Source organism: Sinocyclocheilus rhinocerous, unplaced genomic scaffold, assembly GCF_001515625.1.
Source record: "Sinocyclocheilus rhinocerous isolate Xijiao unplaced genomic scaffold, SAMN03320098_v1.1 scaffold933, whole genome shotgun sequence".
Classification (NCBI taxonomy): domain Eukaryota; kingdom Metazoa; phylum Chordata; class Actinopteri; order Cypriniformes; family Cyprinidae; genus Sinocyclocheilus; species Sinocyclocheilus rhinocerous.
The window spans coordinates 618010-645227 of NW_015654506.1; the positions used below are offsets into that span (position 1 = coordinate 618010).

General features: G+C 38.4%; 2 protein-coding genes across 2 annotated transcripts; both read right to left on the reverse strand.

The window, feature by feature from the left end:
* Positions 1 to 1643: 1643 nt before the first annotated feature.
* On the reverse strand, positions 1644 to 7671 carry LOC107717380 (tumor protein p53-inducible nuclear protein 1-like). The gene is made up of 4 exons (XM_016524108.1): positions 7439 to 7671; positions 5310 to 5632; positions 2843 to 3194; positions 1644 to 2219 (listed from the first exon to the last, which is right to left on the reverse strand). Exons 2-4 carry the CDS (start codon positions 5431 to 5433, stop codon positions 1967 to 1969), a joined length of 729 nt encoding a protein of 242 aa, XP_016379594.1. The 5' UTR covers positions 5434 to 5632; positions 7439 to 7671; the 3' UTR covers positions 1644 to 1966.
* A 9129-nt stretch (positions 7672 to 16800) lies between these two features.
* LOC107717356 (N-acetylglucosamine-1-phosphodiester alpha-N-acetylglucosaminidase-like) lies at positions 16801 to 27200 on the reverse strand. Its single transcript, XM_016524062.1, has 9 exons — positions 26954 to 27200; positions 25204 to 25686; positions 23312 to 23440; positions 23027 to 23226; positions 22283 to 22330; positions 21928 to 22056; positions 21106 to 21237; positions 18837 to 18918; positions 16801 to 17761 (listed from the first exon to the last, which is right to left on the reverse strand). The coding sequence occupies exons 1-9, from the start codon at positions 27115 to 27117 to the stop codon at positions 17530 to 17532; spliced, it is 1599 nt and encodes a 532-aa protein (XP_016379548.1). The 5' UTR covers positions 27118 to 27200; the 3' UTR covers positions 16801 to 17529.
* Positions 27201 to 27218: the final 18 nt, after the last annotated feature.

A 27218-nucleotide genomic window follows, 5' to 3' on the forward strand; every position in this document is an offset into this window, starting at 1 on the left:
ACAGAGCACTACAACATCGTGCTCACTATAACAAAACACATGGTTATTCAACATTCATGACATATAACATAAGACAGAACCAGATGGAGCTTATAAAGGAAACACGATGCAGACACATTCAGCTCGAGCGGAACCTGCCGTGAAGTAAAGTGACCTATGGCATTGATTCTAAAGGACTCCGTTCCTTCTGGCGAAAGACCAATTCTCCCATGTGTGGAAGGGGTGGCGTGCAGGGGAGGACGGGGGAGTGCAGTGGGGACCGTCTCAGTAGTTGTACTGCCTCTGGCCCGGCTGGTGAACGTAGCCTCCAGTGGCTTTGGCCTGTCTGGCTCCGCCATCGCGCAGCATGTTGAGGCGGCGGAGGGCGTTGCGGGACAGCTGCTGGCGCTCCACGTTTTCACGGATGCGCTGGGCCAAGCGGCCATTCTTGGTCTGCTCCAGAAACCCGGCGTGAGCAGAAACCAGAGCAGCTGTGTAGCAGCCAGAAGGGTGACTGGGCCGGCGCTGAATGTCAGATCTGCAAAGCCAAACAGAATCTGTGAGATTCAACTATTTCAGATTGTTATATAACATTTTTACACGGCCCTCTGACATTTTTGATTCTGATGGGTCAGACGCAACATTTCGAGGTCTGGTGGTTTCGAGGATTATTTTTTTGTAGATTGTAATGCATTATAACACAAACAGTTCCAATTTACATCAATATCTCATGTCCACATAATTATTTAATTGGTAAAATGCCATGTAATAAGTTGTATGATTGTACATGACCCCTAAAATTTTTTTTGTCTTGACTCAATAAAGTCTTCAGTAATTTGTGACCATTTATTTACTACAAGTAGTCGTGTAATAAGCAAGATAATGTACATCCAGACAGTAGTTAGCGCCAAATAAACCCCTTCAGAGTGATACACTTTCAAAAATAAGGACACAACGCTGTAACTGGGGTGGTACCCTAAGTACAAAGCTAAAAGGTATCCCTTTGTACCTTATTTTTCCCTAAATGAGACACGTTATTACAGTTTTGTACCTTTTTCTGAGTGTACAGTGGAATAATCTCCTGACGGGTTTTATTCTGTTACACAAGTTAGAGGTTCTCCAGTATGTACAGAGACAATTTACCGTCTGCAAGTAATCTGCATTTTTAGCAAAGAGCAAAGGTGAACAGTGATGACCCTGAGACATGTACTGCAGATATAGAGCAAACATGAAAATTAACATTACAACACTTGATGTCTTTTTTTGTTTGTTTTTCACCTGTGGGAAAATTAGCACTACACAGTCATACATCAAATCAGTCACTAAAAATAGGAAAAACTGCTTACATACATATCTATGCAGATAACATACACTCTCATCAACTTCATACTGATATGTAATATATTCAATATTTTTTTTCTTTTGAAAATATTTTGGAATTTTTTTTAAAATATATTTTACATATTTTGAAATCTACTGTGGAAACAAGGCTTTTAGTGATAATAAACCCAGTATATTTAAAATTATTTAAAAGAGAAAAAAAAACAAAGAGGAAGGAAGCACTGATCTACAGAATCACAGGCAGGTTCCTTCCTAACCAGAAAAGTGCTGCTGATGATTTCATCACTGATGTGATTGAACTTAGTATGGCTTAAAAAAAAAAAAAGCAAAGACAAGACAAGTTAAAGGCATTGAAAGTGCCAAGCTGCCTACACATGCTCCAACAGAGCACTACAACATCGTGCTCACTATAACAAAACACATGGTTATTCAACATTCATGACATATAACATAAGACAGAACCAGATGGAGCTTATAAAGGAAACACGATGCAGACACATTCAGCTCGAGCGGAACCTGCCGTGAAGTAAAGTGACCTATGGCATTGATTCTAAAGGACTCCGTTCCTTCTGGCGAAAGACCAATTCTCCCATGTGTGGAAGGGGTGGCGTGCAGGGGAGGACGGGGGAGTGCAGTGGGGACCGTCTCAGTAGTTGTACTGCCTCTGGCCCGGCTGGTGAACGTAGCCTCCAGTGGCTTTGGCCTGTCTGGCTCCGCCATCGCGCAGCATGTTGAGGCGGCGGAGGGCGTTGCGGGACAGCTGCTGGCGCTCCACGTTTTCACGGATGCGCTGGGCCAAGCGGCCATTCTTGGTCTGCTCCAGAAACCCGGCGTGAGCAGAAACCAGAGCAGCTGTGTAGCAGCCAGAAGGGTGACTGGGCCGGCGCTGAATGTCAGATCTGCAAAGCCAAACAGAATCTGTGAGATTCAACTATTTCAGATTGTTATATAACATTTTTACACGGCCCTCTGACATTTTTGATTCTGATGGGTCAGACGCAACATTTCGAGGTCTGGTGGTTTCGAGGATTATTTTTTTGTAGATTGTAATGCATTATAACACAAACAGTTCCAATTTACATCAATATCTCATGTCCACATAATTATTTAATTGGTAAAATGCCATGTAATAAGTTGTATGATTGTACATGACCCCTAAAATTTTTTTTGTCTTGACTCAATAAAGTCTTCAGTAATTTGTGACCATTTATTTACTACAAGTAGTCGTGTAATAAGCAAGATAATGTACATCCAGACAGTAGTTAGCGCCAAATAAACCCCTTCAGAGTGATACACTTTCAAAAATAAGGACACAACGCTGTAACTGGGGTGGTACCCTAAGTACAAAGCTAAAAGGTATCCCTTTGTACCTTATTTTTCCCTAAATGAGACACGTTATTACAGTTTTGTACCTTTTTCTGAGTGTACAGTGGAATAATCTCCTGACGGGTTTTATTCTGTGATAACAACCAGCTGGTTGTACATTAACACTCACAAACAAAGCTCTCAATCTGCCCTTTACCTTAAAATCGATGGCTCACGGGTGCCGTCCTTGGCAGGTCGTTGACGAGGGCTGTGAACGGCGTACACGGACATGCTGGGATGCTCGATCAGAAGGTTCTCCAGAGGACTGGTCTCCAGCAGGACCGGAGCTCTGCTTCCAGCCATGAAACACGGCGGAGGGGTGATGAACCAGCTCTCTTCCAGCCCACATGTCGCCTCTAGACGCAAGAAGTTGCCGTCCTCTGCGTCAGTGTCTGCCGCCGAATCCAGAGAGGAGCAGGAGGAGCAGCGCACGGGAGAGTCCAGGGGAGCGACATCGTCAGAGCACACTTCCACCAGATCATCGCCACACACACCGGAGCAGGCCTTCGCTACAGGAGCAGAGAGCAGAGAGGATGTTACTACATGGCTTCCTATAGTAATCAGTTCATTGGATTTTAACAAACTTATCTTTGTAACATTAAATGTGTTTAACTTGTTTTGCACTGTTCACACTATTCATAAAACACCAAATTCAGCATGAAATGGAAATAGTGATCATTTTTCTTCCCTAAGGTGAGTGAAACGGCTTCTTGAGCAAGAAAAAACGATGAGGGCACATAAAAAAATTTTTTTTAAAAAGAGGAAGAGTAATGTGCCCAGATACATTTTGTACTATAAACACTGCAATACTCCATAAAAATTTTAAACTGTCCATTTTAATTTCATGGTGACTTCAAACTTTTCAAAGCGATTTGACACTGGAAGACAATACAATGAGGGGAAGGAAAAAAAATCCCATTGACACTGAAGAAGTACTAGGCCTATATTTCATCCAAGTCATATGTAGAGTGTAGAATATCACACAAAGTAACTTGGAATGCTGAGAAACCGTAATTCATCACTGGTTAATATTGAAAACATCTGAACATGTTTGAGATATCTCCGTCTATATAATTTAAGTATCACCAGTTCTATCGAAAACAACTCATATGTTTAGACAGAAACTGAGAGAGTAAATATTTTGCACACACTCCACTTTTATTTGTATTCTTTGTGGCTCCTGGCAGGTAACCAGAAAAGGTGTAAACAGCTGGCTTTTGGGCAGAGCCTCTGAGACGCTACACATTTAGTGTCCTCTAGAGGGCAGTGTAGTCGAACTTGAAGTGAACATGCACTGCAGAAACCTGACAGCCTTCACATGAAGTTTATGTGACAAATTTGAAATTACAGTGATAACACCTTATATTTACACCAAATGTAACAAGCCCAACTAGTGATTAGAGGGTCCCACACCCATAACATGGTGTTATAGAACACACAGAACTTCCCTTGCACAGAGCCACACCTTGTTTATCTGTAGCCTTGCAGCGTCCTGCCAGATGACATCAAACATATTCTCAACTCAGCTGCATAAGAAGGCTTTTAACCCTCTTACGGCACTCTTCAATGTCTCTGAGAAGCCAGTTAACCTTTAATCCTCTGACCATGACTTCCGTCAAGCTTTATGGTTATGAAACAAGATAAATGTTTTTAATCTCCATTCCCTTCCTGTCTACCTCAGCCTTCAGGCAACGATTGATGCTTGTAATCGTTCCGTGTTCAAGGCCGGCACGTTTTATGTTCATAAAAGGTAACTTAATCTGTCCTATTTTTATCATAGACCCCACCATAGACACTTTTGTCTGACAGGCTAAAAAAAAATGTTGCCCATAAACATGTCTGTCGCCCCCTGTCCTAAAACAGGGAACTGGACCATCTCGATTGCCTTGCACCTGAAATATTCGCACACATACACAATATGAGAAGGCCTGTATTTGGGCAGGCAGCTTATGAGAGGCATCATGTTAATGAGGGCATCGCATCTGTGCCAGGGGTTACAGAATCTGTAATATGGCTCCTGCAGACCAAGTCATCAGTATCAACCGAGGTGATCTAGGATCGTCTCATGAATAAGAGGACGTTTGCATAGCCAGTCTGCGCTGATTTTGGGGGAAAATAAGCAGAATTCTGTTCAATGCATGTAAAGTTGATGCAAAATGCAGTTTGCGACCCCTTTTATATACATCATTGGACAAATTTGAGAGTAAAATGGGATATTCTATGTATGGCAAAACTTGGCTATATAAACTGGAAATTGATCTGATCAATTTCATGCAGACTTTATTTTCATTTCATGCTGACTTCAACATTATTTAATGGATGGTATGGCCTAAGTGACATCAGCAGAAAAAGAAAGTTGATTCAGACGAAGAGCAAGTAGATTTTAATTAAAGATTCTGAAGACACTGGAAATGGACAATTGGAATAGCATGCACCAATGTTCACAATAAAGTTACAAACATGCACAAAAAAGGTTACAATTACTTGAAATGCTGAGACTGCAACACCCTCATTCTTTTGATACAAACTGCCTGTTCATTTCTGCATTTAGGGAGAAGCTCTTACACAAGATCCATATTTCAGTTCACTAATCAAAAACAGGAAATGCAAGAAAGATCTCTCACCTAGATAATCGACCAGAATCCACTCATCGTCCTCCTCCTTCTCGTTGAAGTCTGGATCCACAGGACATCCATTGCCCTCCTCCAGGGAGTCTCCAAACAAGATGCTGGTGAACCTCTGGAACATGATATTGTCCGGGGCAGAGGCGCGAGGCTGGATAGTCCTGCTGGGAGTGGGCGAGGGCCGGGCTCTTTGGTCATCAGCTGCGGGAGCCGCTTACTGAGATCTTGGTAAAGGTGCTGAAGTGCATTAGTTACTCCTTCTCAGCTGAGGAACACCTGATGAAGATCAGCCATAGCTCTTGTTGATTGTGCAAAAACAGGCCCTGGAGGACAAGCAAGAAGATAACTGTGTTGTTAACGAAAATGTACACAAAACCTGACCAGCCTTCAAGCACAGAACATTTCCTGGTTCTGTCATGTTCTGTTGTGATTAGCCATAAATTACAGGTCATAAAATACAGACGGATATTCCTGAGAACAGACCAGCCAAAACAAAGTAGTCTAAAGTATCTCTGCTGTCATAGATACTGCCTGTCCTCTTCACATGAAGCTGATGCCTATGAAAACTGATCTTTGCACAGATACACCCAGCCTCCTTCAGGACTATGACTCATGAGGGTACCCTTATCCGTTGTTTTGCTTGCGACAACAAAGAGAGACAGCTGTGAAGTGAAGGGCTACAAGCTGTTCTTCACCCCACTACATTATTAAACCAAGACAAGCAATTCATACTCCCTTCCACCTGCTCATATAGTCATGGCAGCACTCTTTGTTTGTGTGTTTAGGGGGATGGGGGCTATTATGGGGTCACATACATATAATAAGCACCCTTCAGAACCCCAAAAAGAGGATTATAGACTGACAAGCAGAGATAAGCAGGACTGGGATGGCCTTTGTGTCAGCAGCCCAGAGGAAAACTGTATTGCTGAGAGGTCACTCTTTTATAGCTAAGGAGATATAAATTAAATACACAAAGAACTCCATTATGTATCAACTTGGTTTTTCATTAGGAGATCTTCACTACATACACATTTCTCAAAGGAAAAGCAGTGAAGAGTACCATTTAATCTCTCTGTTGCTGCAAACAAAACAAATAAATCATTAAAAATGTTAACACAAAATTGAAATTTAACCAAAAACGTCTATGTACTTAATGTAATAATAATAATAATAAAAAAATGCAAAGTGCGAATTAAGTTGTACTGTACTGTGCTCATGCACGTGACATGACAAAAAGAAAAATACAATTAAAGCAGAATATATTGGAACTGCACTTCCTTTTGAAAAATCATCTTAAACCAGACCAAGCCTGGTCTTAGGCTGGGATCCTACCCTGGCCAAGATTGTCTTCAGCTGATTTAGCTAGTTTCCCCACCAGACCTGGTGAAAACTGGCCAAAGCCTTCTGAAACCAGTGAAAACCAGCAAACCATCTTAGACTACTGGTTTAAGCAGTTATTTTAAACAGGCCCAAAATTGAACGCTGCACACATTTCAATGTTCATTCACTGATATTGTTCAAACCGCTGGTCCAAAATGGATAAAAATGGGAACAACGTTTAATGTGGAAGCACAGAACAAAACAAGGTAAGTTACCTTACACTTAAGGTAATACAGTTAACTATCTTAGACTGTTAAAATAATATTAATAACTGACCCATGCATTAAGAAAGCGTGCACCGTCGTTCTATATTACAATCTGAATAACTGTACAGGTGCAAACATACAAGAAAGCTGTATTTACTTGTCATATGTGATGGGTTATTGACCCGCACACAGAGCCTGGCCGGGGGAGGGATGAGTGTAACCCTACACCGACCGACTGGGCGGACCGCGAACCCAAACGCTTCAACTGACTCAAGCCGAACAAAGCTTAATCCGTAACATATGAACATGCTCACATTGCACAAACAAACAATGAACATATCAAATCGCCTGCAGGCTTTGACAGGTTGTGCTATGCAGAATGTCGATATATGTAAATACATTTCTTCTTCCTACATGTTCGACGAAAATTTCGCTTTTTTTTTCACAACCTACATTGAGTACATTTTGATAATACATTCATAGTATTTCTATAACGTATTAATGCAGAATGTCGGTCGATCCACAACAGAGGTTTTGACTCACCTGCGGCAAAAAGTAATGTAAACAGGAAGAGGGTTGACTTCAAGAACAAAAACAGATCACTTCAAGTGCTTGAGGTAGATTATTTGCCGTGCGATATATAAAAATATATAAATACAATTCTTCCCGGAAGAAATTAAAAGTTTCTGGACCCTTTAGTTCGGAGTTTTGCAGTCGGTTCTTTTTTCGTTTCTTCTCCGAGGTCTCAACTGCTCCCTTTGTTATTGTTGTGGAAAATTAACAGCTGATCGGTCGTTACGTAGCTGAGGACAGCCTATGGGCGGGACTTGTTAGAACCCCCTCAGCCAATGAAATGGCGCCCCTGACTATGACTGACTGTCACCAACGCACGTGACCTCATCCCGGGAAAGCAAGACCGGGCAGAGCACTCCATGTTAAGGAGTGTCACTCGTTTGTTGGGTTGTACAAAGTTTTTGAAAATATTATTTAAAAATATAATGGTTCAATAAGCCTTACATATTGTCATCTTAACGTTTGAACCATGATTGACAGAGCAGGATCATGTAAGTGATCAAATTTACTGAAGACAGAACAAAAAAATCATTTGGAAGAATCTACTCGCATTACATAACTGAAATGACTGGAATTTTTTCATGAAGTTTATCTTCAACCAGACGGTGCTAAAACATCCTGATGGCTCTAAAAACTTTTAACTATGTGAATGTGTACCTTACACAGTTTTCATCCAACTAAACAAACTGTTAAAAGAAAACAGCATAAGATTATGTACAGTCAGCTGGTCTGGTCACCATGAACCATGACATAGCATCCTAAAAATTTATTTATTTACTTACCAAATAAATAAATGGACATAAAATATAGATTTGATTATTGGAAAAGAACATGATTACACAGCTTCAAAATAGGCCTATCTGACCACAGAATGTATGACTGACCAATCAGAATCAAGTGCATCTAATAATTATTAAAAGACTTGAGTAAAACTAATTTTAGGGTAAATTGTAAATGGTATATTCTTTTTAGCTCTTTATTGAGTGAAAATGTCAAGAACAAAACATTGAAATCCTCCCCATTATAGATGTAGGTCACCAGTTTTTTGGGAACAAAGCACTCCACCCCCCTCAACACAGCTCAGATGGATGTATTCAAGAAGCCTGTCTTGCTAAGATTCAGCCATGGCCCATTTTCTGCCCCCGCTAAGACACTATAGTTTGAACAAAAGGACTTACCCTGGTGAGTCAGCAGATCTAATAAAGCAAGCTAAACATGTTATTGCATCATCCATATATTCAGATAGCTACATTAATCTATATAGATAATATATAATATATGATCATTATTAATAGCTAGTGATATTAAAACATTTTAGGCATAATGTTAAGAAATGTGCATTGTGCAATAAAGAAACACTCCAAATCAAGTTGAATTATAATTTTATTTCAGTAAGTCTTAAGTGATATGTCAATGTTAAAGGATTTGAAGTATACATGAATGTATTTTAAATAAATTATGGCATAGTTTTTTATTACTGTATATTCTGCATAATTGAGGATATACATTTCAGTCCTGCTCAGAATAGTGTTTGTACCCTTTGTCCTGTCTTCCCTCGAAATGAGACAGACGACCTCTTCATCAGGATGGAAAAAAATGTAACTTTCTTTCCTGGTTTGGAATTATGTCTCTGACACAGCCCTTTTTCTAGTAACCTTTCCAATCAGTCCACTTCCACTTTTTCAGACCACAACACTAGTGCCGATTCTGTACAGGAGGGACCATTTTCCTGTTGGATAAATATCTTCTAACACTCCATTTTCCCCTGTAGGATGACGTGAGAGTGAATCAGCGTTCTCATGCGCTGTCATCATGTTTTTCTTCTGTTTCTGGATATTTCCTTTATTTACTCTCCAAAACAAGGCCACACCTGCTCACTCTGGGTTAAACCATAAAGATAAGCCACAACCCACCCTGACCTCGACAGGCCTTGTCTGAAGTGGTGTCAGAACATCCAATCATTTAACTAACTGATTAAAATGTCAGTTAAGAGTTTGTTGACTATTTGGAAAACGAACTTTTTGGATTAAGTAAGATTTTATTGCATGCTATTTATTATTTGAGCAATTTTTATAAAAGACGTTATTGTATTATAATAAATAATTTAAAAAAAAAAGCTAATAAAATCTGAACAAAACACATACCCAATTCCACCCTAACTAGGCTTAAGATTTCTAATCTGTTGTCTGAACTGATTCTTATCAAGCCCTGCCATAACAGAACATATTGTCCAATATGTGCATTATGATTCAAATTAAAAGTTTCTGGACCCTTTAGTTCGGAGTTTTGCAGTCGGTTCTTTTCTCGTTTCTTCTCCGAGGTCTCAACTGCTCCCTTTGTTATTGTTGTGGAAAATTAACAGCTGATCGGTCGTTACGTAGCTGAGGACAGCCTATGGGCGGGACTTGTTAGAACCCCCTCAGCCAATGAAATGGCGCCCCTGACTATGACTGACTGTCACCAACGCACGTGACCTCATCCCGGGAAAGCAAGACCGGGCAGAGCACTCCATGTTAAGGAGTGTCACTCGTTTGTTGGGTTGTACAAAGTTTTTGAAAATATTATTTAAAAATATAATGGTTCAATAAGCCTTACATATTGTCATCTTAACGTTTGAACCATGATTGACAGAGCAGGATCATGTAAGTGATAAAATTTACTGAAGACAGAACTAAAAAATCATTTGGAAGAATCTACTCGCATTACATAACTGAAATGACTGGAATTTTTTCATGAAGTTTATCTTCAACCAGACGGTGCTAAAACATCCTGATGGCTCTAAAAACTTTTAACTATGTGAATGTGTACCTTACACAGTTTTCATCCAACTAAACAAACTGTTAAAAGAAAACAGCATAAGATTATGTACAGTCAGCTGGTCTGGTCACCATGAACCATGACATAGCATCCTAAAAATTTATTTATTTACTTACCAAATAAATAAATGGACATAAAATATAGATTTGATTATTGGAAAAGAACATGATTACACAGCTTCAAAATAGGCCTATCTGACCACAGAATGTATGACTGACCAATCAGAATCAAGTGCATCTAATAATTATTAAAAGACTTGAGTAAAACTAATTTTAGGGTAAATTGTAAATGGTATATTCTTTTTAGCTCTTTATTGAGTGAAAATGTCAAGAACAAAACATTGAAATCCTCCCCATTATAGATGTAGGTCACCAGTTTTTTGGGAACAAAGCACTCCACCCCCCTCAACACAGCTCAGATGGATGTATTCAAGAAGCCTGTCTTGCTAAGATTCAGCCATGGCCCATTTTCTGCCCCCGCTAAGACACTATAGTTTGAACAAAAGGACTTACCCTGGTGAGTCAGCAGATCTAATAAAGCAAGCTAAACATGTTATTGCATCATCCATATATTCAGATAGCTACATTAATCTATATAGATAATATATAATATATGATCATTATTAATAGCTAGTGATATTAAAACATTTTAGGCATAATGTTAAGAAATGTGCATTGTGCAATAAAGAAACACTCCAAATCAAGTTGAATTATAATTTTATTTCAGTAAGTCTTAAGTGATATGTCAATGTTAAAGGATTTGAAGTATACATGAATGTATTTTAAATAAATTATGGCATAGTTTTTTATTACTGTATATTCTGCATAATTGAGGATATACATTTCAGTCCTGCTCAGAATAGTGTTTGTACCCTTTGTCCTGTCTTCCCTCGAAATGAGACAGACGACCTCTTCATCAGGATGGAAAAAAATGTAACTTTCTTTCCTGGTTTGGAATTATGTCTCTGACACAGCCCTTTTTCTAGTAACCTTTCCAATCAGTCCACTTCCACTTTTTCAGACCACAACACTAGTGCCGATTCTGTACAGGAGGGACCATTTTCCTGTTGGATAAATATCTTCTAACACTCCATTTTCCCCTGTAGGATGACGTGAGAGTGAATCAGCGTTCTCATGCGCTGTCATCATGTTTTTCTTCTGTTTCTGGATATTTCCTTTATTTACTCTCCAAAACAAGGCCACACCTGCTCACTCTGGGTTAAACCATAAAGATAAGCCACAACCCACCCTGACCTCGACAGGCCTTGTCTGAAGTGGTGTCAGAACATCCAATCATTTAACTAACTGATTAAAATGTCAGTTAAGAGTTTGTTGACTATTTGGAAAACGAACTTTTTGGATTAAGTAAGATTTTATTGCATGCTATTTATTATTTGAGCAATTTTTATAAAAGACGTTATTGTATTATAATAAATAATTTAAAAAAAAAAGCTAATAAAATCTGAACAAAACACATACCCAATTCCACCCTAACTAGGCTTAAGATTTCTAATCTGTTGTCTGAACTGATTCTTATCAAGCCCTGCCATAACAGAACATATTGTCCAATATGTGCATTATGATTCCACAGCATTCCTGATATAAACAACATATTATTCACCATCCACCGTTCAGAGGTCCAAACTCTGATGTAATTCTGTTAATGTTTTAGGGCATGTACCAAACCTGTTGTGCAATAAACCATAGTCAAGTTATTTAATTTGACGTAAAATGAGCAAATAAAAACAAGGCTGTGAGGGATAGAAACACCATATAATCTCACAAATGGATGGGAGTTTGTGTGGTGGTCTTTATACAGGTCCATACACATATTCTCAGTGGTAACCTTTTTGTGAGTCATTCTTTGATGGAATACAAGTGTCCAAGGATGACGAAACTCATATGTCATAGAATCCTTGTGGCATTTCCAGAGCCTCTTTTTCTGACGCAACTAAATGTCAAAAGGGGAGTGTGATGAAGAGTTTAATCACAAAAAGCACTACGTACACAGACATGATCTCTGAAATGACCTGGTTTACTACCTGACACTTAGGTTAAACAAAGCAGACTGAAAAATCAAACACATTGCATAAACTTACAATGGCCCCAAAATTTATTTGGAGGATATGTGACGCATGCATTAAATATCAAATTATCAAACAAAATGACATTTAGTTTCAAGAAATACTATCACAATCACACTGATTACATTTCAAATAATAATAAACCAAACTGGAAAACCGGATTTGGGCACTTTCTGGACATGTCAAATGTTATGAGCTACACCTGTGAACTTGAACTCAAAATGTACATAATTTAAAGTGTGCCTTGAAATATGTATCTACATTTTTAGTATACAGCAATTTGAAGTTCTAATGCCATCCATATAGTCACAAATGTTACAAGAAAGCACTACAGTGAAGGAAAAATCATCTGGAATGCATTTGTAATTGTAAACGTACATGCATGGTCACAAATGTCAATCTTTTGACCTCATTAACAAAGTTCACTTGAAAGCAATCTGTAATCACATAGCAACACATTAGAATCCTCAGTAATATCTAATATGAATCAAGTTGGAAATGAAAATGCAGATTGAAACTTGAAGCACCTAAGGCCCATGTGTGACTGTTAGGGTGGAGGGAGATCAAGAGTACAGATGATGATGAAAAGAAACTTAGTGTGACATCTGGGTAGAGGATTGCATCATGTGAAGAGGACAGACAGGCAGGTGGAGGCACAAGCGTGTGTGAGTCAGTGAGCTGTCAGCCATGACATCCTGCACCTGTAGGTCTTGTGGTTGTGTGAGGCTGCATTAATGTTGAGGCTTGTAAAGAAACTGCCGTTAAAATGTCGTAGGAATCTTGTGCCTCTAGAAATATTCCTCTGCATACCAAACCCCTTAAAGCATGTAGTAAAAAAGTGACAGCATGATGCATCAAGTTAAGGCCTGAAAAGCCCTGAACAATTTTTAAAATGTCAAATTGAGAAAGATATACTTTGTCATTGAATATAATGTATGATATCACACTAGTATGCTTAATAGGAGCTTGAGAGGAATACAATATAAAGCTTTTTAGACAAGGGATGACCCCCATCCTTAACCTTGTCAGATGCAAAATATGACAAACAGATGAGTCTTGAGTAAAGTAGTGGCAAAAAAGTGAAAACTCCAGACAATCATGAAAAACAATGACAAAGCACACAAATGGCTTTTATTAGTCGTTTGTTAAAGGTGACCTGATTTGGGACCCATGGACTCAATGCTATTTAACAACTTTTTGAAAAGACAAAAACGATGCTAGCAAACAATGCTACTGGCATGACATTTAAATACTACTGACAAACCAGCACAAAATTAAATGAAACATGATGAAGCACAAATATGTTCTTTGTTGAAATGATCTAGTCAGAACAACCACTTTTGAACAAAAATTTAACAGCACAATAAAATCCACGTCTTCATGTTCTGACACACAGCTGTTCCTGAACACAATTTTCTATTGAACACACCTAGAAGAAACAGGCTTTTACCTTTTCTCTGGAAGAACACGCCTTTCATTTGCAGTCTGTGCAATGACAACCAATTGTGTCCTTTAATGACCTGACAAATTCATTATCAATTCTATCTCAAAACAGATAAAACAGCAGTGTATTTGATTAGCAGCCTGACATGTATGAAGCAGTACATTAACAATCTTTATATAACCTAATAAGTTCATTAAAGCCAAATTTTAGTAACTGATCCAGTGTATGGAAAATAGAAATTTGGACTGTAAATGTATTTTGGGAGGGTGCTCAGTGGAAAATCTGCCATTTTGTGCACAAACATATATGCAATATAAAAAATAATTGCCATTTCATATAGAAAAAAAAATCTCATAGTTCATATTATTTTGTAATCATTTTGTTTCATACATTCATTGAAATTCAAAAGGCTATCCACCAATGATCCTGCATGAACACAAGAACATAAACACGGGTGATAGTAATTAACAGGTCAAGCACATAGGTTGAGAGCAACCAGACGATCTGAATTAGACAGATCCAACATAACTTTCAATCAATCAAATCCTTAATGGCACAAGGAATCGTGCAAACAAACGAAATGTACCATTGTTTATTATGCATGCTCTTTTGATAGCAATTTCTATAGTTTAACAAAAGGACACGCAACATACAATCACTCACTTAAAATGAGTGTCAGCAGCCTCAGACGCTCTGATTAGCATCATGACCGAACCGTGGACAAACAAGTACCCTCTTTAACCTGTGTGGCATCTGCCTTGATTAGATTGAAAAAAAAAATAAAATAAAAATACATCAAAAACCTGGATTGAAGTCTTTGTCCCTGTCTGCTTTACACTTACAAGGCGATCAGCATAGAGGTCGCTTGCAGTGAAGAACATATGCAAAGCAGGCAGTGAGCTAGGTGGAAGTTAATAAACAGTCAAATGTTTCACACTGCTGACAAACACCTTTCACTATTATATGACATGATATTTCTGTAACTTTGTAACTAAAGACATCACTTTATGGGCGAAAAGATGTACAAGCTAAATTTCACCTCAAAATAACAACAACAACAAAAATAAATTATATTTTATATCATAACATTATTTTTAATGTCAAGCAAGCAAATTTCCCCCAAAATTCTCATTATCGTAATATATCTAGGTGTTTTGCTTTCACTGTATTTTATTTAAATTAGCATATATTAAAAAGTACAAGCACTACCAGGATGCATAAATCATTTACAATTTAACAGATATAATTTTTTTGTGTTACAGTTATGAGAAATAAGAGATTATTATATATTCAAGATGAAAAGTGGGCAGAGAAAATGTGCATAACTGTCATTTAAATACTATCACAAAATGTAAAAAAAAAAAGTTTAGAGTCCAAAATAGGAATCATTTTTAAGGGAAAAATATGATTATTTATTCAGTTGATTTGGGAGTTTAATATGATCTGGAATGTTTTGACAGGTTTAATTAAATTCATCCTTCCACATGTCTCTGTGTTTGCCAGTGAAACATTTAAACTCTTAAAACAAGACAAGCCTAAATCTATTTGAATGCTAAACAGGAAACAACACAGGAACTACAGACTCAAGTAAATGTTCCTCTTCCATAATATTTGTGTCATGCTTCAGAGCTAAAACAGAACCTGACAAAACACTTCATCTCAAACCTCTTCCCAAAGCCCGGACTCACTGCTTTAGAACAGAGAGAAGAAAAAGAGCAACTTTGAGCTAAGCACAAAATAAATGTCCTTCTCTTGCTTTCCTAGAGAGTGTGAAAACAATCCAGGCCTTGATTTTTTTTTTTTCATATCGTGTTTCTATGGCTGGTTCTAAGTGCCTAAGACAACACACAAAACAGCACCATGATAAGGCTGGCAGGAGTTGGCAAGGCGTTTACAGAAACAAAAGGGCTGAGGGCTGGAATCAAAATAAACTGAATGACCTCTAGAGCCACAGGAGTAAGAAAAATCATTCAATAACACGGTTTCAAAATAGCAGTTTGGCAAGTTCCTGCAGGAAGGATTCCTCAAAAAGAGTTCATAGTTCAAAACTCGTCTGTTCCTATGGCAACAGGTGGAACAACTGGGCCATTCTGTCAATAAAAAGGCTTTGTGGTGATATTGCTTCTCTTCTCATCTGAAGACCAAAATAAAAGTCTTCACTGAGGTCAATGAAATAGTATTTTAAACTATGAATGATGTCACTTGAGAAACTGGTTCTTACATTGCTAGCAGCTACTATGAAAGTGTACTGAAAACCCAAACAAGACAATGTGCAAAATGCAGTCAAACTGCACAATCAGGGCACTTGGCATGTGTTGAACTGGCGTCTACAGACTCAGCAGGGGCGAATGTGACCGCACTGAGCCACGCAGACAGCTGTTTGGATGCTAACGCCCATCTCATTGTCCATCATCGCCAATTTGGGCGCCCCAATCCAAAGACGAAGAGGCCCTTCCAAAAGCTCATCGATTCACAGCAGGAACAAACAAACCCTTTCCTTGTTCTTAGACTAATGAGGGCTTGTTCTGGCTAGCTAGCTCGCTCGCTCTCTGCTGGATGGCACACTTGCATAACCCTGCACAAACGCATACATTTTGAAACACGGTTATGAGGAGTCTTGCGAGTCAGAGTCTTCTTGCTGAAAAAGAACTTTCCCAGACTTCATCCCCTGTCCTCTGCTTCGCTCCACGGACCCGTTGATCTCTCCCAGTGGCAAGTAGGAGTAGTCCGCCCTCTGCCCGCACACTTTGCATTTTCCGCACGTCTGGATAAGGTTACCGGCGAGGCTGGCCAGCAGCGACGTTGCCAGGATAGCGCAGACAACCAGCCAGCTTTGTCTGCACACATAAACAAAACACTTTCAGGGGGAGGAGCTGCACTTTGACCTCTGACTCCACCGCTGCTGCCCACAGCCTCCACAAAGCACTTGACTGCACAATCCCTTACTTGCATGTGAAAGGCCGAGCTGACTATTAAATTAATTGGCAGGAGTTGGCAAGGCGTTTACAGAAACAAAAGGGCTGAGGGCTGGAATCAAAATAAACTGAATGACCTCTAGAGCCACAGGAGTAAGAAAAATCATTCAATAACACGGTTTCAAAATAGCAGTTTGGCAAGTTCCTGCAGGAAGGATTCCTCAAAAAGAGTTCATAGTTCAAAACTCGTCTGTTCCTATGGCAACAGGTGGAACAACTGGGCCATTCTGTCAATAAAAAGGCTTTGTGGTGATATTGCTTCTCTTCTCATCTGAAGACCAAAATAAAAGTCTTCACTGAGGTCAATGAAATAGTATTTTAAACTATGAATGATGTCACTTGAGAAACTGGTTCTTACATTGCTAGCAGCTACTATGAAAGTGTACTGAAAACCCAAACAAGACAATGTGCAAAATGCAGTCAAACTGCACAATCAGGGCACTTGGCATGTGTTGAACTGGCGTCTACAGACTCAGCAGGGGCGAATGTGACCGCACTGAGCCACGCAGACAGCTGTTTGGATGCTAACGCCCATCTCATTGTCCATCATCGCCAATTTGGGCGCCCCAATCCAAAGACGAAGAGGCCCTTCCAAAAGCTCATCGATTCACAGCAGGAACAAACAAACCCTTTCCTTGTTCTTAGACTAATGAGGGCTTGTTCTGGCTAGCTAGCTCGCTCGCTCTCTGCTGGATGGCACACTTGCATAACCCTGCACAAACGCATACATTTTGAAACACGGTTATGAGGAGTCTTGCGAGTCAGAGTCTTCTTGCTGAAAAAGAACTTTCCCAGACTTCATCCCCTGTCCTCTGCTTCGCTCCACGGACCCGTTGATCTCTCCCAGTGGCAAGTAGGAGTAGTCCGCCCTCTGCCCGCACACTTTGCATTTTCCGCACGTCTGGATAAGGTTACCGGCGAGGCTGGCCAGCAGCGACGTTGCCAGGATAGCGCAGACAACCAGCCAGCTTTGTCTGCACACATAAACAAAACACTTTCAGGGGGAGGAGCTGCACTTTGACCTCTGACTCCACCGCTGCTGCCCACAGCCTCCACAAAGCACTTGACTGCACAATCCCTTACTTGCATGTGAAAGGCCGAGCTGACTATTAAATTAATCTGTGCCACTCTGCTGCTGCAGAGTTGTTTACCAGTACAGTCGGGTGAACTTGGTTCAGATTTGTCCGAAAGCTCGTTCTGCTAAACAAGGGCCTGGAATTTGTCAGAGTGAATTTCCATGGCAATAATCAAGTTACTCAAACACGCAGATAGGGAATGGTATAAATGACAAGTGGTTTGAGATAACGGATTTTTTTTCTCATGTTGTGGAAACTGTGGCTTTAAAGCATAGGAAAAACATGTCCTATAATTGTACCCAACATTTAGTTTTTAAAATGAGCAACATTTCCACTATGAAAATGAACCAGAGATGATCACTAGAATGTTCTATCAAAACCACCTGTCCTCAGTCCACAATTCAATATTTCACATAGATTAAAATATCTATATTAAAGTAGTATTATATATAAGTATATAAAACTATATTAAAATATATATTATTTCTTATTATATAATATATAATAACAATGTTATATATAATATTATTTTGATAAATATTTCAGTCTTTATAAAATACTGAGTTATGGTCTTAAAGTATATTTTCTGTGTCATATCATATCAGCTCCATTTCAGAAAATATAAAGAAATTATTCTGGATTTTTAGACACATTTTCTCATTTAGACTAGGACTGATTATCAACTAGAAACACCAGAAAAACAAAACAACTTCTGTATTTAATACATATTTGCTATGTAAAATTAGTTATATATTAATTCTATTTTTTAATTGTAATTGCATGCTACACTTGTAAATATTCATAATTATTTTACTTGAAAGTACACATGATTTTTGTATCTGACAGTACTGACACATAGTAAGTAATAAAGGTTGACAATTTTATGTTTTGTCTTATTTCTCAAGATGTGGTGAGAGGACACATGTTGGCTGCTGCTATGGTGTGTGTGTTTAGGGTTTTTTGGAGCACTTACTCAGATAAATAGGGTTTTGGAGCATGAGCTTCCTCCTCTTGTCTCCATTCCCTCCACATCTGGGTAGCCAGGCAGTGACCAGCTGAAAGGTTGTGGGAAAACACAATGTTTTTTTTTATCAAATCCCTTGTTAGGACAATAACCCTTCTTTACAGGCATATTTCTCCTTTCCCCCCTTTCCTAACTTCAGATGTAATTGTGGGAAACAGAAGCGCAAGTGCAACTGTTTTTTTGTTGGTAAATTAGTGTTGTGTCTATTACTGTCAATGAAATGACTTTTTATTTTGATGAACATCCAAATGTGGCTGTAGAGTAAAGTGGTCATCACATTGGTGAAAATTCAGAGAAAAAAATTTGCAGACCAAAAATGTAAATTGTCTATGGTCAATAGTGTAGTGATGTATAAAGCACAGCTCACACAGAAGTCAGTTTCAAAACAAGCAGCTTTATGTTGGTCAACCGCCAAATTTAAGTGACCAACTTGAATAGGTTTCAAAATCTGCGAGGGGAAATCTTTCGCACACACATGAGATCACATGGATTCCTATTGAAATGACTGGATTTTACCTGTGGAAATTTGCAGAAAGAGGCAAATGTGACCGCACCTTAACAATTCATAATGGACACTGATTTTTAATATATAATATTATTTAAGATATATCAAGAAAATATTAAGATCTATCAAATATCCTTTTTCTTTTTTCTCTTAAAGTTCAATTATAATATCAGTCAAGCTTTTTGCACAAGAACAATCAAAATGTAACTTTTACGACCGTTTGCAACATACTCTCTGAACCTTAAAATTAAATAGGTTTTCTGCACCCATTACTGTCTAATACAGGCCTAATACAGCTCGCACTGCCCTATTATTCAGTTACAGATTTTGGAAAGCCTATGTTAGATTGTGCAAGACTGCAAAGATCAGGAACCTTGCTAAAAAGAAAGAGTCCTTTTTGCAGTTCCAAATTCCAAAATTTGAATTTACATTTGGAGTTCAGAAAATTATAGAATGTTTTCAGAGTGCAACATTTTATAACGAAACCTCAAGGAAAGATCCAACTGGATATCAAATCTTTCACATAGAGCAAACAATGGAGAAGGCTTTCACCTAGAAGACAGAGAAAGAGAAGCAGAAAGCTGTTCACGTGCACAGCAGATGGGATCGTAATGAGCCTGTTCCTGAACTCCAGAGAACAGGGGTTTGGGGTTTATTATTTCTCTGCAGGGAAGTCGGAGAATGCATCTTCTTCTCACGTTAAATGACAGAGGTCAGAGAGTTGGGATAGAACGAGCTGACAAGGTTTTTTTCTGGTCTTGACACAAATAGCTTCTCTGTGGCAGAGATCATCAGTAACACGAGGGACTGCTGGGTAGACTGATTCTGCAAGGTCTCTTTTCTCAACACCCCCTCCGCAAACACCCGGCAGCTTTGTTTATCACAGATTGTTTGAGGATGTGTGTGTGCAAGTTTGAGTAGAGAAGTTGCAATCATTTGATAGTGAATGAACAAAGAGAGAGTTAATCAGCTCAAAGTTAAGTGGAAAAAGGCTGGTGAGAAATTGAGATCCGTTAAAGGGGTCATATGATGCGATTTCAAGTTTTCCTTTCTCTTTGGAGTGTTACAAGCTGATTGTGCAAAGATAAGATCCCTGAAGTTGCAAAGATTTAAGTCTCAAAACCAAAGAGATATTCTTTATCAAAGTTAAGACTCTGCCACGCCCCCCTAAAACGGCTCATTCTAACACGCCCCCACATATCTACCCCACTATGTGGAAATATTTGCATAATGCACCCAAATGTGCACTTGCGGTGTTCGGCCAATCACAATGCACTGGGTCAGCTGGCCAATCAGAGCAGACTGCTTGTCGGAAGGAGGGACTTTGTAGAAAATGAAGCGTTTGAGAGAGGCGGGGCATAGAGGACCTACAATAATGTACAGTATTTTAAAAATAATGTGTTTTTTGAACATTAAAGCATGTCAACATATTCTGTTACACCAAATAATGATCTTTAAAAAAAGCATCATATGACCCCTTTAAGGCTCGTATTTCAGGCAACTTGCGTGCCACGTTCTACAGTAGAGAACTGTGGACAGACACTAGCATACACACACATATAGAAGGACAATGAGGAATGCTGATGGCCGAAGCTATAAGCAGAGAGAGTTATGTGCTGAGAAAGTGTGAACATTAAACTGATCTATAGAGACGTCACACGGGGAATGTGTCGTTTACATGTCGTGTGAGTGCTAATAGGGGCTGTACCGCACCTCTGTGCAGGCTGATGTTTCTCTCTCCTTGGTATGTGGTGTTGCAGCTTCCTGTGACAGATTCACATGGGCACATGTCGTGGCATTGGCACGGCTGCTTGCAGTTCAGCCCGTAGAATCCAAGAGGGCATTCTGGGACGACAAAGAGAGCAGAGACACAGTTAAGATAATCTATTCTAAAGCAGCATTGCATGCATTACTCAAGGCAATTCTAGAAGGCATTGCAAGAAAGAAAGGTTGGTTAAAAATATGTTTCAAGTTCTGGAAACTTCACTTAATATTTGTGTGTGTATTAAGTATTTTTTGAGCTTATTTTAGTATGTGTTAAGTTTTGTGCTAATGTCAAACTGTTGGACTCAATGAAGAGCATTAGTCAAGTATTTGCTGACATTAAGTTCCTGCCAATGAACAGTGTTTCATATCAGACAAAGCATTACAGCAAAAGCAATTCAATTTACATTCAACTGACACTTTCATCCAAATTATTTTATTTTTCAATTTATTTTTCAATTTTTTTGTTTATTTATATATACACATACATACATGAGTGTATTTTCTCATCTTATTTTTTATTATCTGTGTGTTGTTTGTCTCTGTGTACTGGAAGCTTGTGACACTCTAAAACGAATTCCTTGTATGTGCAAACATACTTGGCAATAAAGCTCTGTCTGACTTCTGACTTAACTTACGCACATGTTTTATGACATAAGCTTAGGCGTCTCTTAAACATATATCTGGAAATATAATCACCCACATGTTAAATAGGTTTATCAAATGTGCATCTGTCAATATACCGAAAGCAGTTGAGATTAGACTGCATACCTCTCTCGCAGAAACCTCCATGGAAACCAGCAGGACAGGTGCACTGTCCGTGAACAGAATCACATGATCCTCCGTTTGTGCATGCACATGTTTGATTGCAGTCATCGCCATAGAAACCTGCTGCACATACTGCGAGGATACAGACAGATGTTATTCATTGTAGAAGTATAAGCATTTTGATTTAAAATATCTAAAATAACCACTGCTGACTTTAATAAACTCTTATGGAAGAGTAAATGACTAAATGTAAATGTAATGTAATGATCTCCCAAGTAAAGAGCCACTCAGATCTTTATTTGATAGTTTGATCATTTAGAATCTGTATGACAGGCAGCCAAGCTAATTTTGCCCTTACCTTGGCTACAGTTTAAACCCATCCATCCAGCATCGCACACACATCCATCTGTTCATAGAGAGGGATAAGAAAGGAAAAACAGAGAGAGAATTGTAGTTAATGGGTTATAAAAAAAAATAAATAAAAAAAAATAAAAACTTAAATACTACCTTAAATGCAAGATCATTTTCTTTGTTAAAAACATTCATTAACTACAAACAATCTGTACGTTTTTAGCAATAAATTTCATCTAGTGTAAAGGATGCAGTTTAAGCTACATGCCTTACAGTACAAATCAATGTCAAATGTCGGTAACACTTTATTTTACACTAGCCTTTATGCATAAATCATTAGAAAGGTATTCATCGTAATGCATTATATATTTACATAAATAACTGTAACCAAAGTTAAAATGCATTATAATATTTGCAGATTCCTTGTTACATCTGAAATAGATTGTTTGTCAATATCAAGTTATGTGGCTACATAGTCATGTATTTAGATAAGCAGACATAATGAATATGTTACGATGAATAATGCTTATTACAATTATTACAAGGATTAATGTGTTACATTTTCTCAAGGTGTAACAATGAATAGATGTGTCATGTATTATAACTGTGGTTAGAATTATTAATGAGATCATATAATGCATAATAGGGTGCATTACAATGCTCAATTAATGCATTAAAAAAAGCTTCAAGTAAAGTGTGACCATAATGTCCTTTTGTGATGTAAAGGAGTGTATGAGAGAGAGCGACTCACTCTCAGTGCAGATTCCATGCTCTCCACATTCAGTCTGGCATATGAGATTGGCACATCCTGGGCCGCTCCAGCCCTGCTGGCACACGCACTGGCCCTCCACGCAGCGCCCATGTCCACTGCAGTCCTCCGGCTGGCACAGCCTCTCATGAACACACAACACAGTGGAAACCGCCCGTGGGCAGCGCCACTTTGGAGTTTTGCTGGGATTTAGGTGAAAATGTTGTGATAAAATTGCCAAACTCAGCACACTGTTGTTTGCAAATGTGTAGTTTTGCATTTACACACCAGTGGTCTGAAGGGTAATTGGCCAGGGATCCGTTGAGGATATAAGTGGCCGAGCCGCCTCCATCCAGATTGATGGCGTTAATGACATTCTGTTCCTTCAAAAACTTTGCCACTTGCCAGAGGTTCATTCTGCAAAGATAGCAGTTTAGTAAACACGTGCAAAAATAAACTGAACTAAACTGTACCTGAAATTCTGGTATGCACTAGTACGTATTTGGATTTAGATGGCCCACTGTGGTTTACATAAAGGTTTTAAAACTAAGCTGAAACTTTTGAAAAGCAAGCTGCAAAAATAGGTTATTCAGAAATCAGATGTCACACAACTATGAGAACACAACTTAGCCAACCATAATAAAGGTACAGATAATTTATATATAAATCTTATGCATGTTTAATTTCATTTAAGGGAAACGTTGGTTTAATTAAGGGCCAGAGTGACAAGATTTTTCCCTTTCTTTTTAAATATTTTTCTAAAGTAAAACATTATTCTAATCTCATCTAGAAATCATTGAAATATGCTGATTTGGTGCCCAAGTATTCTTATTATTTATCAATGCTGAAAACAGTTGTGCTGCTTAAAATTTTTGTGGAATCCATGATAGATTTTTTTTTTCAGGATTTATTATTGAATAAAAGAACAACATTAATTTGAAACTAAAATCAATTCTTTACTGTCATTCAATTTAACAGATCTTCACTGCAAAAAGTGTAAAAAAATAAAATAAAATAAAAATAAAAACCTTTGAATTGTATTGTATATTATGACGTTTTGTTGCAAGAGACCTTGAGTAACATTACAAGTGAACTCAAAGAAACAAAAAAAGCTAATAAAGTCATGAATAGCTGACTGTTTGGAAAGGCAACAAAGTATAAATATTATCACAACCAAAGGCACATGAACCATGATTTGCTACTTACTTCTGCTAGCCAGATGCTATTTTAATGTTAGAGAAAGAGCATTTACTTTGCTACACTAAAAACTAACAGGCATGAACTAAAAGCCACAATTTTCCATCTTTAACACCAGGCTGGTCCAGAAGGTTTTTCCAATAATACCCGTATTGTATTTCACACTGGATAAAAGTGTTAAAAACTTAGTAAGTAGCAAAAAGCAAACATTTGATTTGATAACGATTACAGTGTCAGCAAAGCAACACATAAATAATCCCTTGCTAACTGGCTGACCATGTGGACTATTTTATACTCTATTGACTATAGGCTGTTTTGAATTCCTTAAAGCTCATCCAGGTGAATGTCAAAATATACTATATAAACACCTTATCTAACGTCAGAACATTCCGGTTAAAGGCCCTTAACGTCATAACGAATGACAGACCGAAACACTCTGGGTACATAGCGTTCCAAAGTACTGCCTATTATTAAGCGCACTGGCGCATTATGCAATATTGCCATGTTTTTGTAAAGTTTCTATTTTAGGAAACAGATGTTCTAGGGGCCCAGCATTCCCACGACTTACTTCCTCCAAATTCTGCACCCATATTTAGATTGAGGTTTGTTACAGCACCCTGCAGTGCAGGAAACCACTTAGACTTATGCTAACTGATAATGTGGCAGTGCACTCAAGTACACTCTACTAAATATCTTCTTTTGTGTTCCACAGACAAAAATAAATATCATATGGCTTCAAAGAAGATATTGAGAGAATTTTCATTTTTGGATGACCTATCCCTTTACGGGTGTGATACAGATATAAAAGCACAGCTTAATTATAGGCAGGTCAAAAGTACACCAGTACCCAACCAGGAAGGTCTAGCTCAATTTTCTATTGTTTCTTGAGTCTCCACAAAAAAAACAAACCATGTGGTTTTACAAAACATCACTCCAGCCAGGAGAAAGACTGTAGAGAATGAGACCTTTGGCTGTGTCCTTACCCAAACACTAGCGTCCCATCCTTTCGGATGCCAAACTGAGCATTTTGAATTCCTCCACTGTTCCTCACCAGTTTCCCATCACTTATGACATTCCCCAAACACTGCCCGTCTGCGATGTCAAAGAAGCCTCCATTCTGGGCGACGAGGCACTTTCTAGTTTTGGCAGTGAGCTCCACCAGTTCTCTGTGACTCCACTTGCACCCTGCAGGGCCTCTTGGTTCCAGAACGGACACGGATCTCAATGGGTCATGAACCTCTGTGACGTGGCCGCTCGCCCATCTGTGAACACCAGAGTCATCTGTGATGTCGGAGATGAATATATTTGACTCGAACACTGGAGAGTTCGAGTGTTTGCTTGCTGCCCAGGTTTCATGGGTCACATTGCCATGAGCGACGGGCTGACAGTCCCTCACATGACGGTGGGAATGAGATGGGCCGTGGGATTTGGAGTAGGGTAACAAGAGATCGTCATCCGAAGAATGTCTGTGGAAAATGAACATGATTATATCAGAGAAATAAAGAGCAAATTGGGTTTGTTAAGCTAGTTAGGTTAATTTGGAGCATGTGTAACTGATTCAGAGAAAATGAATCCCTAGAATTCTAGATCCTACATCTCAGCATGTAGATGTGGTTCATTGTTCTGTCAAGTAAGCACATTTTCATGTGTACATGTTTCTTTCAGAGACACCTGTTGTTTTGCATACTTCTCAATCTAAACCCAAGACAACATTATCTGAGAAAAAAGGAAAAATCAGTTGAGGAGCAGCAGATGTTTAATTGCGCAATCCTTATGCAAGTCTGGGTTCAGCATGCGGTTGCTGGAATCCTCTTACACTATGCAAATTCAATATGCAAATTAACTGTAGATTCAGTTGAGAGTGCGGCACTGTACTGTAAGCGCGTGTACACAAAAACTAATGAAAACTCCAGTTAAGACAATAATGCTTAAAAATAACTATTTACTATTCTGCAAATTTAGCTCAAAGTTTCTATATTAGGAGAATTGATTAAAAACAGACAGCAGGGGACACTGTTGTTAAAGTCTTAAATTTAGGTAACTTTAAAATAATGTTGATTGACAAAATATTAGTAACATTACATAATATATATATTTATATAAACTTTTACACATTAAACTTACAAATATTTATATTCTATTATATAATTAAAAAATATGAAGATCAAAAATGAAGGAAATGGTTTCTTATATTATTTATAGCATATTATTTCTGCATGTTGATGCAGTGTAGATTATTTTCCAGTCAGTTAGCTGTAGCGACTCCTGCGCCACAAGTGTCACCAAGAATATAATGACATAGTGAATTGCAAGAATGGGTTTCCGAACAAGCTTCCCGACTTTTTATTTTATCTATTTATTTTATTTTAGCGGTTTACAAACACTACGTCCGTCAAAGAGACAGGTAATATATAATATGTTACATAAGACATTTTATGAATTCCACTCTAAAAATGACAGCATCTTTAAGAGAAGCAACCATATATTTTTCTTCCTTGTGCAATAATTAGGCAACTAATGAGGAATGAAACTGAAACCTAATTATAAAGTCTTTTATAATAAAAAGCTAATTGCAAGCGATTTTCAAAATAAGTCAAAACTGCTAAATACATCAACTCAAGAAGAACAGGCCACAAAATTGTCATTCTAAATCTCCATCCCAACCAGGGGTTTGCAAACATTCAACTTCAAGAGTTTTGATCATCGTCTGCACTACATAATACACGTCCTTACCGGAGGTCTTGGCATTGGGACAAACATACTCCTAGGTATATAAGGATGAAATTCACGGACGATGTTGCCATAAGACATACGTCTGATACAATAAAATAAAACAAGTTACTGTCCCGTTTATATCCGTCTTCTTCGATGAAAGGACTTTCACGTGTGCTGGTCATATGATGCGAGTCACGTGATCAACTGATCTTATCTGTCATTCATTTTTTCGCTCGCTGTAAGCGCAAACAACTGTGCAAAAACATTTAATGTAAGTAAACTG

Excerpts from the sequence above, each read along its gene's own strand:
- LOC107717380 (XM_016524108.1), bottom strand. The coding sequence starts at position 5,433 with ATGTTCCAGAGGTTCACCAGCATCTTGTTTGGAGACTCCCTGGAGGAG. Across the intron at positions 3,195-5,309 it reads GATTCTGGTCGATTATCTAG|CGAAGGCCTGCTCCGGTGTG; the intron begins GTGAGAGATCTT and ends CTGCTCCTGTAG. Across the intron at positions 2,220-2,842 it reads CGTGAGCCATCGATTTTAAG|ATCTGACATTCAGCGCCGGC; the intron begins GTAAAGGGCAGA and ends TTGGCTTTGCAG.
- LOC107717356 (XM_016524062.1), bottom strand. The coding sequence starts at position 27,117 with ATGACCAGCACACGTGAAAGTCCTTTCATCGAAGAAGACGGATATAAA. Across the intron at positions 23,227-23,311 it reads AATTACCCTTCAGACCACTG|CAAAACTCCAAAGTGGCGCT; the intron begins GTGTGTAAATGC and ends CCTAAATCCCAG. Across the intron at positions 21,238-21,927 it reads TGGAGGTTTCTGCGAGAGAG|AATGCCCTCTTGGATTCTAC; the intron begins GTATGCAGTCTA and ends TTGTCGTCCCAG.